General features: G+C 36.8%; 2 protein-coding genes across 4 annotated transcripts; one reads left to right on the top strand and one right to left on the bottom strand.

Moving 5' to 3' along the window:
* Positions 1 to 634: 634 nt before the first annotated feature.
* Positions 635 to 6,010, bottom strand: lamtor2 (late endosomal/lysosomal adaptor, MAPK and MTOR activator 2). Its single transcript, XM_042424293.1, has 4 exons — positions 5,809 to 6,010; positions 3,801 to 3,963; positions 3,615 to 3,704; positions 635 to 1,211 (listed from the first exon to the last, which is right to left on the bottom strand). Exons 1-4 carry the CDS (start codon positions 5,874 to 5,876, stop codon positions 1,155 to 1,157), a joined length of 378 nt encoding a protein of 125 aa, XP_042280227.1. The 5' UTR covers positions 5,877 to 6,010; the 3' UTR covers positions 635 to 1,154.
* On the top strand, positions 5,229 to 12,203 carry LOC121905780 (1-phosphatidylinositol phosphodiesterase-like). 3 transcript variants are annotated; one of them, XM_042424289.1, is made up of 5 exons: positions 5,229 to 5,268; positions 6,350 to 6,464; positions 10,578 to 10,679; positions 10,836 to 10,909; positions 11,023 to 12,203. In XM_042424289.1, exons 4-5 carry the CDS (start codon positions 10,857 to 10,859, stop codon positions 11,867 to 11,869), a joined length of 900 nt encoding a protein of 299 aa, XP_042280223.1. In that variant the 5' UTR covers positions 5,229 to 5,268; positions 6,350 to 6,464; positions 10,578 to 10,679; positions 10,836 to 10,856; the 3' UTR covers positions 11,870 to 12,203. The 3 variants fall into 3 exon arrangements, with proteins under 3 accessions (XP_042280223.1, XP_042280225.1, XP_042280224.1); XM_042424291.1 differs by lacking the exon at positions 5,229 to 5,268 and adding an exon at positions 6,137 to 6,278; XM_042424290.1 differs by lacking the exons at positions 5,229 to 5,268; positions 6,350 to 6,464 and having other exon boundaries at positions 7,612 to 10,679.
* The last annotated feature ends 428 nt before the right edge of the window (positions 12,204 to 12,631 follow it).

The raw sequence follows: 12,631 nt of genomic DNA, 5'->3' as shown, positions 1-12,631 counted from the left end.
GCTCTTAACACAGACATACAAAACAGACCTACAAATTCTTGTTTTAATAAACCTAGTTTGAATCTCCAACTTGTGCGAGGCTCGTGCAAGATTGAACTGCACTTAAAGTGACAATAATCTAACACATCTGGTGTTTTAGTGTTCAAATCATTGCTCTTTTCAAATGATAATATTTTTTTTTGTGTTAAGGCAAGTGAACAAGCAAGGAGTGTGTCAACTTATGACGAGCTAAAATACATAAATTCTATAGTTATTTAATCTCTGAGAGTTGAAGGATGTTCTGGAATAAATAGAGAAAAGAATACTTGTTAACCAAAGAATTAAATATTAAATATGATGAAATAAACTAATATATTCCTTTTCATTAAGGGCAATATCAAACATACAGATTTCCTGCCTCTTATATTCACAAGTATCAGAAAAGTCAATTAGTTAATTAGTTAATGACCCTTGAAAATTACATAACTGATATAAAATACATCTAAACTGCTTCATTTTGTTTAAAATGACATTCTTCTAAGCTCTACTTGGACATTAATTGGATTTGAACTAAATGAAGTGCCATCTCCACGCCCACTCATGTCACACCAAGCAATCGCTTCACAGCACAAACAAAAATGAAGATCGTGTGAATATAAATCCACTTTATTTTACAGCTTTGAAATAAAACATAGCAAATAATCTTCACTGCTTTTTTTTGTCAGACAAAAATTCTTATGAAAGTTTCCATGAACCTTTGTCATAATATGCATTTTAGTTGCCTGATAGGATTCAAAATGTTAGAGTGAATCAACAAAAGGGACCTGTTGATAATGAAGTCACTTCAGCAGCTGTACATGCAGACTTCCTACTGACGAATGACGTGGATTTTAAGAGACAGACCATAAGATGAACAGATTCACAAGCGAGGGCAAAGAGTCAAAACCCAAACAAACAATTGATTAGTTTCAATACCATGATTATAAATACACTGACCCCCCACCCACCCACCCCCCCACACACACACACAAACATTCACTCACTCACTCAGATATATGCATGTACACTTTGTGAACAAACAGAATGTTACAATAGTCCATGAATGACCTGGATCATAAGATGCTTTCTTTTCCAGGCAGACAGAAACAACAGGCAGAACTTCGATCACATTTTCCCTACGATGCGGCCACTTGGGTTAATGGTTCCTCCAGGTACTGCACCAGGGCTTCTGCCTGTAAACACAATAACGGTGCATTAACAAAAGCTGTATTCAGAGTGAGGGGTAATGCTGGAATGGTTGAAGCATTGCCCTCATGTATTGTGTCTCATTGTAGACTGTCTGCTGGACGATCAGGTCCCTTTAATGCTGCAAAAATGTAGCAAAACCTTTTAAAATAAATGTTTAAAATGTTTGTGTTTTAAAGGAAACATCTTTGCAAAGCGTTGGTACTAGTTTCTAATGCAGCTGTGAGTCCTCGAGTCATTTTCAAAGAACGCTGAATGCTAAACTATTCGGGATCGAGCCGGTACACTGTATCTGTGGTGATGCTTCTAAACAACACACATTTTCAAACTGAAATCTACCACATCAAGAAACTGCAGGTGTGAACCCGCTACTTTTTCAGACTATCATTCAAACTTTGACAAAACTGTTTTGTCCTCCTTCTGTGCAAAAATGTATTTCAAAGTTTATCTGAAGCAATCAGAATATGAAGCTTCAGCCGTCCAAATGATTAAAATCAAGTTGACGTCTTTCAATGTTCAGTCTTTTTAGTGCTAAAGTCCCTCTTTTTGTTACTATACTTACACCACAGCTCAACATGGGAACACTGTCCAAGGGCACACAAAGAGGGGATTTTATGCTAAAAAGACTGTAAATGTGGCAGATATCCACTTGATATGACTCAAGTCAACTCAGACTGCTGAAGCCTCATTGTGAACCTATCCTTTAATTACTTGATCATGAAATTCTATGTAATAGTACATAAACAAAATTAAATATCCAGTAGCAATACATACTCTGACAAAATGACTGTTGGCATGAAATAAACTCATTCTTGCAGTGCTCTTCAACAATGTGTCGATGTATGTGAAGGGTCGGGCTCACATTCCAAGCAAACACTACAGACTCTGATTTTACTGATTAGTTTCTCTGAGCTATCTGTCAATTGATGGATGGAATGAAAACCTGCACATACTTTTGAGGCGCTACAGCACACACTGTTAGGACCTCTCCAGTACTGAATTATGTTTGTTCTCCTCTGTTGCTGCTGGTGAAGTTTCATCCTTTTTTTTCCATGTTAAAGGCATAGTTTGACATTTTGGTAATTACCCTTATTCAAGTTAAATGAGAAAATCAATACCACTCTCATGTGTAAGGCTACAGCCTGCCTGCTGGTAGGTGGATTGTTTTTTTGTTTTTTTACCTTTGGACAGATCCAAGGCTAGCTGTTTCCCCCTGCTTCCAGTCTTTACGCTAAGCTAATCTAACCAGCTACTGGCTGCAGCCTTAGACAGACAGATTTATTATAACTCTCATTTCTGAGAGTGATGTCATCTTCTCATCTAAGCGTATACTGTATATCTCAAAATGTCTAACTATTCCTTTGAAGTCCCCCTCCACTCAAAAATGTTTTTCACTTGTTGTTCCTTCAGTTGGATGCTTGAGCTTCACTGTGCAGAATGATGTATGTGCAGAGTTTTTCACATTCATCTGTGGAAAGGAGAACGTTTCTCCGTGCTGATTGAAAATCTGTGGTTAAGCATAATTTGTGACATCACAACTAGTTCGGAAGCTAATTGTGATCCATTATACAAATTACACAAGTGTGATGTGTAAACGTGAAACCTCCATCATCATATTTTAATTTCCATCATTCAAACTTTGACAAAGCTGTTTTGTCTGACTGTAATATCTGATATAAAGTATTGAAGGCAACAGGAATTTTAATGCTGGGGGTTTCCTGGACAACTAAATTCAGTGTTTACCTACTTACAGATTCACTAAGAGTCAATATGTGTATATATATTAGACATTCTGCCAAGTTTGAAAATAAAAGATAAGCAGGTTAAATTCTGAAGATTTCCTCAAAGTCTGAAACCGGCTCTGTGCATTCTCATGAACAAATGTCATTAGAATCCATGTTGCAGAAATGTTACCAATCATTCTACCATATCAAAAGATGGAAAAAGACATCGCGTGCATTGATCTACGTGGGGTGTTTGTGGCTTGCAAACTGAAATATGCACCTGTCACCTGCATGTCTTTGCCTAACACGTTCACTTGTGGCTGCATCTTGTTTTTCCCCCATTATTCCCATGTAAGTTTTAAAACTGATCTGCTGTAATAAAGTGTTAAAAAAATCTAAATGCAGAACAATATTTCATAAAACAAGGAGCTGGAACTGTGCCGCCAACCTTGCTGACTGAATTAAGGTGCATTAAAAACCCTTCCAGTGGTTAAAGGTGCCACTTTTATGACCGCAAATGTCAAATTAATCGGCTGTGTTGCCCATGATAGAGGGAGAGAGCGGGGACAATCAATCAAGCTGCAGAAGGTCCGATCACACGCTACTGCTGTAGCTTCAAAAACACATGAGCTTGGTCAGCACCAGCTGTTGTGTTAAAACTCTCACCTTCGCTTTAAGCATTCCAAAGCCCACAGTCTCTTTGGCGTACATACACAGTAGTAGGTTGGCTACACGTGTAATGGCCACTCTTCCCTCCTGAGTGAGAAAACAAGAGAATGATAAAGTGCCCCAATGTCAGGTGTTTTAATATCATCTCATCATGCATAACTAAATATATAGTTAAATTCTTACCATACAATCCATGAGGATAAATTTGAGTTTGTCTTCATTGAAAGCTTGGTGGCCATTCTTGTCATAGGCTGCCCAGATGTTGCTAGCGATGGCGGCTGTAACCCGTGCGTCAGTGTCCCCATACCCAGAGTAAGCCAGCAGTGAACCTTCATTATTCAGTAAGCTGGTGAAAATGTAAAGTTGCATGTTTCAGTATCCAGCATATTAACATGTGAAAGGATTTTACACTACATTCTATGAAGCAGCATAACATTATTAGCAATATCTACAACAAGGGCAACACATGCAGTGAAGGGGTAAACCACATGAATGCAAGGTTACAAATCTAATCATAGTAAATACAGTATATTAAGTATATTAAACTGTTCAAACTGTGTACAAAGTAGAAATGCTCCTCTACGGTGAATTGTAGTGTATAGTACAGTAAATAGTACAGTAATTGTTATGAATCATGTTGCTTGTTTGCCCTTTTTGCTCATTTCTTAAAAGGATCAAGTCATAGTCACAGTTCATCCCAGCTGCTTTCTAGTTTAATGAGACTATATTTAAGCCTTTTAAGACCATTTGAATGCCACCTTGACCAATTTTATACAAAGAAAAAAGAAAGAAAGCATCTGTAAAAATGCACGAATAGTTCAAATTCACTTGACAAGACAAGACCCACCAAAATCCATACGTACATTACTGCATTTAGACATTATAATTTCAAAAGAGCTGAAAAGAAAGAAGACAATTTTGATAATTAATCTGATTTACAGCATTTTTTATGGGATTTTTCAAGCAAAAATACCCAAACCTCACTGCTTTCAGCTTCTCAAAAGTGAAGATTTGATGCATGTATTTGTCATATATGATATTAAATTACATATGAGATATGGATAAAACAAGCAGAGGAAAAATATCTGCATTTTTTGAAATTTTATGCATGTAACGCTTAATCGATGATGACAATAATTGCAGAGAATTCAAGAATTAGCTTAGTCCAGCAGTGGTGGAAAATGTACTTAAAGTGTAGTAAAAGTATTGGTTTGGTCCTTCTGACTGATATATTATTATATATGACATCATTAGATTATTAATACTGAAGCATCGGTGTGAGAGCAGCATGTTACTGTTGTAGCTGCTGGAGGTGGAGCTAGTTTGAGCTACTTTATATACAGTTAGCTAGTTTAGTCAGTGGTTCCCAACCTAGGGGTCGGGCTCCTCAAGAGTCACCAGATAAATCTGAGGGGTCGTGAGATGATTAATGGGAGAGGGAAGGAGAAACAACAAAGTTCTGATACACAAATCTGTTTTCATTTTTTAAGACTTTTTCTCTAATCTTTGATTTTTGGTGAAATATGGGATCATTTGAACATTTATTGAAATGAAAGCATGTGAGAAGTTTAGAGGGAAAAATCACTATTTGGTGCAACTGTTAACATCTCATAGACATCTGAAATGTGACCCCGACTACACACTGCTTATGGTAAGACGTCAAAAGACAAAAAGGTTGGAAACCACTGGTTTCATCTTTAACGATGTGTTGTATTTTAAAAAGCTTGTTATATCATCCATTATGTCAAATCTTCATCTGAAAAGTAACTAAAGCTGTCAAATAAATGTAGTGGAGTAGAAAATACATTATTTCCCTCTGAAATGTAGTGGAGAGAAAGTTAACGTAGCATCAAACGGAAATACTCAAATAAAGTACAAGTACCTCAAAATCGTACAGTAACGTTACTTGAGTAAACGTACATAAGCTAGTTACTTTCCACATTTTATTAGTAAGGTATTATCAAAAAGGTTGATATTACTAATGTTAGCCTATTTGTCGCAGAGCATTCTGGAGAAGTGTTACTGTCTTACTCTATAGTCACAAAATTATTCATAGTGTATATCAGTGTATAAATTCCGCCGTTATAACCGTTACTCCCCTTAAATGTAACGTTATAGTCGTTAACCATAGTTAAGCTTCTACCCTTAAAAGTAACATTTCGCTAGCATGCAGCTAGCTTACTGTACTCACAGTGTGCTTTGGACTCCGTTGGTGTTCGCTTGGCTGAGAACCTGCGTTAATGCCTTCGGTCGTAACATAGCTAACTATTCACTAACGTAAGATAATGCAAAAATATTTACTCAATATTTTCAGTGAGTAAACAACTGACTTTAAACTGTCTCAAAACTATTCATCAACATACAAGTCCAGTCAGCTGATTGTGATGTTTTCTTCTATTTCCGGGTGCCTTCGCAATGCATTGTAGGAACTGTAGTCATCTTCTTCTTCCTACTCTTTTTTTACGGTTTTTAATGGCGGGTAGGAACCAGCGTTAAGATGCATTACCGCCACCCACTATATTGGAGTGTGGATCACAGTTTTCTACATCCTTAAACAAACAAAACAAGAAAAGAAAGAAACAAATCTAGATTTCATAAAACAATATTCTTTTGATCAGCCCAGTTTCTCTCAAGTAGTGGAATAGACTCCCTAACTCAATGGTAAACACATTTTTTCTGCTTTTTTGACTCAGTTGTTCCACTCTAAGCTTATTTCCCTCTTTTGTTTCTAGGTCTCAAGAGTATTTTTGGCAGTGACAAGTCACAGGCTCCATTGATGTACCTTGACAGTGCTCACATAAACCTGAGGGATGTTTGCCTGATAAGTGCAGTGTTTTATTAATTCTGGTGTGTCAGTCTTGTTAAGATATTAACTTTGGTGCTCCTTTTAACTGACCTCACTGTGCCCACTTCTCCCTGTACTGCATAAACATGTTGTCCTGTGTTTGCTGTATCCCAACTCCGCTGCCATTCTTTAGTGATGCTGCTTTTAATTATTCCTTCCTATTCCTCCACATAAATGTGATTCATATTTTGAATATTTTGAATCTGCACAAACTTTCATATATCACAAAGTTTTAAATACGCACCTGTCACCTGCATTTCTTTGCCTAACATGTTCACTTTATGGCTGCATCTTGTTTTTCCCATTCCTCCCATGTAATATTTGAAACTGATCTGCTGTGATAAAGTGGTAAAAAATGCCCAAATCTAAATGCAGAACAATATTTCATTAAACAAGGAGCTGGCCCTGTGTCATCGACCTTGCTGACTTAATTAAGGAGCATTAAAAACACTTCCAGTGGTTAAAGGGCACTTTCATGACCACAAATGTCAAATTAATCAGCTGTGTTGACCATGACAGGGTGGAGAGAGGGCACAGTCAATCAAGCTGGAGAAGGTCTGATCACATGCCAATGCTGTAACCTCAGAAACACATGAGCTTGGTTTCATACATCTCATCTACTATATCCTGCCAACTGTGAGATGCAAATGATTGCAGTGACATTAATGCAGAACATGAATCTGTAGCTTTTCTCTACAATTGCATCATCTCAAATATGTAAACGGATAAATGATCTGATGTTCTTTTATTGTAGGCATCAATTCATGCTAAAGATATGAAACAAAAATATTTCATTCTCATTTTTTTTTACGTATTTACAATTTTTAACTAAATTATACCAAATAGAGCTGCAACAATTAGTCGATTACTTGATTTGTTGCCAACTAGTAAACAATCACTATTTTGATCATCAACGAATCGTTTTGAGTCATTTTTCAAGAGAAAAATGTCCAAAGTCTCTGATCCCAGCTTCTCAAATGTGAATACTTACTTTTTTCTTTAGTCATCTATGATAGTAAACTGAATATATTTGGGTTGTGGACAGTTTGGGACAAATAAGACATTTAAAGACGTCATCTTTGGCTTTGGGAAACAGTGATTAACATTTTTCACCATCTTCTGACATTTTATGAACCAAACAACTAATCAAGTAATCGAGGAAATAATCGACAGATTAATTGATGATGAAAATAATCATTAGTTGCAGCCCTACTACATACCAAGTAAAATCACTCAAGACAGTTACTACACTCGGGTGTGTATTGCAGTACTTTTCACTGTGGAACCATACATGAGTATTTCAATTTTTGTGAGACTTTACACTTTCTGTCCAGAGGCACTTCATTTGTACCCCATTGCATTCATCTAACATCCATAGCCATTTATTTGCATTCTAAAATTTTATGCATAAAATTCACAAGATTTTTACACTTGATGTTTGTAGTATCAACTATTCTAGCCCTGCTTGAACACCTTAATGCCTGCATTAGACATAAAAAAAATGACTCTTTGAAAGGAGGAAAGGCAACAAATAAGTAATTATACTTTTAACATTTAAAAGTTAAGAATTATGTGCTATTTTTCTGTTTAAAAGGCAGGTATTGCTACATTTACTTAATTTCGATTCTTTCTCCACTGCATAGAACTGTACAAATAACACCCAAGACATTAAATCCAGTTGTTTTGATTTCTGCGGAGTGATAATAGCCAATACTTGTCAGACCTTACTAACCTCTTCTCTGTTTCTCTACTCTATTTTGCTGCCTTGAGGCAAAACACACTGCGAGGTCATTTAGAAATTCTAATCAAGGATTGAATTTAACATAATACACCTTCCAAACCGCACTGTAAAATATTTACACATACTTAGAAGAGACAATAAATATTGCAAAAAATGTATTGGATTGAAAAACAACACTTTGATAGCAAAAATGCAAAATTGTCTTGTTATATAAGTGGACATAAAGCAATACTTTTCACGGATCATTTAAAAATATATTGCAGGACTCAAATGAAAACACGCAATAATGTTTTGTTTTTATCAGTAAGCATAATTTTCTAATGAGTTATTCATAACAACAATTAATCACAGGATCATCAGAGAGAGACCATTTCATAGTTTAGGACAAACAATCCAAATGTGTTCAGGTTCATTTACTTTTACACTGTTAGTCAGCTGGAAATCAAATTCGGTAACTCGGTGATTTCCTGGAAAAGTAAATTCCAAGGGTGGGCGTTGTAGCTGAAACCTTCTGTCAAGGTATATGTCATTTTTAAGGCGATTGTTTTGCACAAGTGTAAATATCAGCAAATAGTTTCACAGATTAGTATAAAAGCGTGGGTGTTCATTATCAACACCTAGATTTGCAAAGTAATGTTGGTCAACAGCACTCCACCCTGTCACAGAGATATGTTCAACTATTGAGGAAAGCTGAGCTCTGACTGTAGCCATAGCCACTGGCTGTGACAATAGCACAAATGGGCATGTCCTTTGCTTTGGTTACAAACCATTTCCGTTGCTGTAACTATAGACCCTTTACACAGCAGACATTTTGACTTGTCAAAGCAGGAAAAGCACAAGTAGGATTAATAATATTAATGATGTCTGAATTGCATTTAGGTGAGCCATTTCTAGGACTCTGGCACTGTGCTCACTGGGACTGTACTCACTGACATGGCTTACTGTTAATTAATTAATGGAATGGAGCCATCGTTCATGTTATCAGTCAAACCTGTGCTTTTCCTGCTTTGTGAAACTAAAATGTCTGCTGTGAAAAGGGTCCCTTGCCATGGCAGTGGCTATGGTGGCTGTGACTATGGCTGTAACTATTACAGAGGCTAATGACTATTGTTGTAGCTATATGGCTACTGCTATGACTATAACATTAGCTGTGGTTGTGATTGTAACTGGTTGGCTACTTTTACAGCACATTAGGGTAGTAACATTGGTGAGGACAGTGTTGTAAAGCTAGACACTCATGCCAGGATTTGAACCTGGTACTTCTGTGAGATATGACAGTTTGTTACCAATACACCCCAGGAGTTCAGGAATAGCGTCAGCACAACAGCGCTCAGCCGACTCAACCTATGTCAATTCACCACGCATGTAGCATCAGCTTAGTTAGTGGCATCCCAAGTGTGATCAGTGCTGCAATTCTTTCCTAGCAGAACTGACGCTATGTTTAAGTGTTGCTGTCATCCGTCGCTCATTAGTTAAACAACAGATGTAAATTGTGGAATAAAGTCCTCTATCACGGAGAAAATTAAGTAATTTCCTTGTTATTTTGGTATGGTACTGCCTTACCCATTTTCTGTTATTGTTGTATCTCATGGAGTCAATTTTGAAATCTATAATGAGTTACTATAATTTCTGATTTGATTTATTGACTCAGGACCATGATTAGCCTACATGGCATGGAGTACAAACAAAATATACAACCATAACAGAACAATGGTACCCAGTTGCAATGAAATAAAAGGAAAATTACTTCAACAGAGGCAGAACGTTCTTCAGGAAAGCATCTAACCTACAAACACCTTGAAGCCTATCTGACTGTAATAATAAAAATAATTTAAGGATACATAGGCGATTTAAATAGTACTTTGGCAAGTACTTTTCTGTATAATTCATTCATACAAACAAAATATGAAACTCATCTCCCAGATGGTTGTAGTAACAAAGATTGCAGATCCTCTGGTTTCTATCCACCCCTTTGGATAATTCTCACTTTCTATTTAAATATATATTAAACTTATTTCTACCCAACCATGTTTCTAGCTGACATTCAGTACGTTTAGCCTAATCTTTTTTTACAATTCATGCAGCTCTGCCCTTTTTCATTGTTGATTAGGTTTTGTTTAGTTGTTAACTGATGGCACAGTTTAATCTTTTTTTTTTTTATTGCACTGGTGTGGCTGTATGTATTCGAGATAATTCCTAAGTTACATGCCATCAGCATAATTAAGTAATCAAATGTAATCGGACTCTATTTTTTTTCAGTGAAAGGACCCACCTTGTCAAACACACTGGAAACAAACCACAATCTGTACGAACATGTTTATTGTTCTGCATCAAGAGCAATCAGTTTGACTCATATCATGTGATCCACACCTAGAAATTTTCAGATAACCAAGCAATATAAGTTTTGGATCTCTTGTGGAGCTCTCCATGCCCTGACCATCTGAGTGGTTTGCTGTGAAATCATCCTGGCTGCAAGGTATGGTAGGAAAAATTGGTACATTTTAGCTACCACGAGAGTATGCCTGCCTATCCTTGGATATTTAATTAGTAATTTATCCATGCATGTCTTCTATTAATAATGATTTTGTGTGATAAATGCATAATTTTTGTCCTACAATTTATCATTTACTAGATTGCTCATATTTCTACAAGAATGAAGGCTGGTAACAAGTGTCTGCTTTTCCACCATATTGTGCTTTCTGTCATGTAAGTATAATATTAAAGTTTTGCAAGTAAAATACAAGACTATAGTTTTTAGGCTTCAACTTGTTGGCATTGGAGTTACTGTAACATCACAAAATCTTGTTCTGAATCAACAGTGTTTTATGCCATGGCCAAAACCTTTTCTTCAATGACAATGGCAACCTCATACTCCCGGGCTCCTACAATATTCCATGGATGGCGAGCATTCAGAATTTCCGCACCCTATCTCTCATCACTATTCCTGGCACCCATGACAGCCTGGCCCTGCACGGAGGCCCATTAGCCAAATGCCAGGCCTTTTCCCTGAAGAATCAGTTGAGAGCTGGCATTCGTTTCCTTGATCTCAAAGTGTTTGAACTTGGTGACACCCTCTATGTCATGCACGGGGTGATGTACCAGCGCACTACACTCAAGGAGGTCCTAGACACTGTCAGAGCCTTCCTGTCTGAGTATAATACTGAGGCTGTGCTCATTAGAGTGCGATCTGAGTCTTTTGAGAAGGACATGGTCAATCGAATGGTCCAGAGTCTGATTGGCAATGATCAACATGTCTGGGTGAACTCTGGCATGCCAACTATGGGTCAGGTCAGGGGGAAAATTGTCTTTTTGCAGAAAAGCACCTTCACATTAGGAATTCCCCTCATAGAAACAAATGGCAAAGGTAGCAGCAAGGTTACTGATGTTGAAAATAAAGACAAGACAATAATCAAACAGCTGAGCCAAGCCATTGAAGCTTGTGGAGGTGATAACGCTGTCATGACTTACACTAGCGGCACTGGCTTTGGTACCTTCTGGGGAATGTTTCTGACTCCAAGAAGAGTGGCTGAAAAGGTGAACCCATGGCTCAATCAATACCTGAGGCAGTTTTACCCCAATCAGCCCAGACCATGCTTTGGTGTCATTGCCATGGACTTCCCTGGCTTTGATCTCATTCAAACTGTTATCAATTTGAACTCATGGTAGAGGTTTGGTAGCCATACACAGTGTGTCTTAAATCTGATGCATTACTATAAAATCATTCATTTATCTTTCCCATCACAATGTACTGTACACACTCTAATAAAGCAGAAATGAAAAAACTGAACCTCTCTTTGTCAATCTTGTGCAATCTTGGAAGAAAAGTTGCGTAACATTTTCTGATCCTAACTATTATTTATTTTACTGCATCCTCATTAATCTGAAGCCTGTATTGCTAATTGTTGTTGCATCTAAGTGATTGTATGCAACATGATGCTGCTACATTATAATACAGAGTTGGAAGAAGTATTCAAATATTTTACTTATGTAAAAGTAGCAATACAACAATGTAAAATTGTACTTAAAGTACAGTATCAAAAGTAAAAGTACTCATTAAGCAGCGGGTTGCTTTAATATACAGTATGCCAGATTATTAGATCATTATTGATGTGCAAAAAGCATATTAATGTTGTAGCTAGTCAAGGCTGATCTTATTTTAACTACTTTATATGCTGTTGGGTAGTTTAATCTATAACAACGGATCATAATTACAGCACCATCTGTGGCCAGATCTTACCATTTACTATTTTTAGACAGAAAATATAAATGAATAAATTAAAATAATGGGAATTAAGTATATCTGCACTTGCAGTATTTTCCAGGCAGTGTGGGAAAGTTCTTAAAACAGCCTATTGATAATCATGTATGAGATAAAAATTTACAGAAAATATAGGCCTAAATGAACAGTTAAATGCAAAAAAAGTGTGC

This window comes from Thunnus maccoyii, chromosome 10 (assembly GCF_910596095.1).
Source record: "Thunnus maccoyii chromosome 10, fThuMac1.1, whole genome shotgun sequence".
Lineage (NCBI taxonomy): Eukaryota > Metazoa > Chordata > Actinopteri > Scombriformes > Scombridae > Thunnus > Thunnus maccoyii.
This window is presented reverse-complemented; position numbering and strand designations above follow the sequence as displayed.

Excerpts from the sequence above, each read along its gene's own strand:
- lamtor2 (XM_042424293.1), bottom strand. The coding sequence starts at position 5,876 with ATGTTACGACCGAAGGCATTAACGCAGGTTCTCAGCCAAGCGAACACC. Across the intron at positions 3,964-5,808 it reads AACGGAGTCCAAAGCACACT|CTTACTGAATAATGAAGGTT; the intron begins GTGAGTACAGTA and ends CATTTTCACCAG. Across the intron at positions 3,705-3,800 it reads TTATCCTCATGGATTGTATG|GAGGGAAGAGTGGCCATTAC; the intron begins GTAAGAATTTAA and ends TTTCTCACTCAG.
- LOC121905780 (XM_042424289.1), top strand. The coding sequence starts at position 10,857 with ATGAAGGCTGGTAACAAGTGTCTGCTTTTCCACCATATTGTGCTTTCT. Across the intron at positions 10,910-11,022 it reads CATATTGTGCTTTCTGTCAT|TGTTTTATGCCATGGCCAAA; the intron begins GTAAGTATAATA and ends CTGAATCAACAG.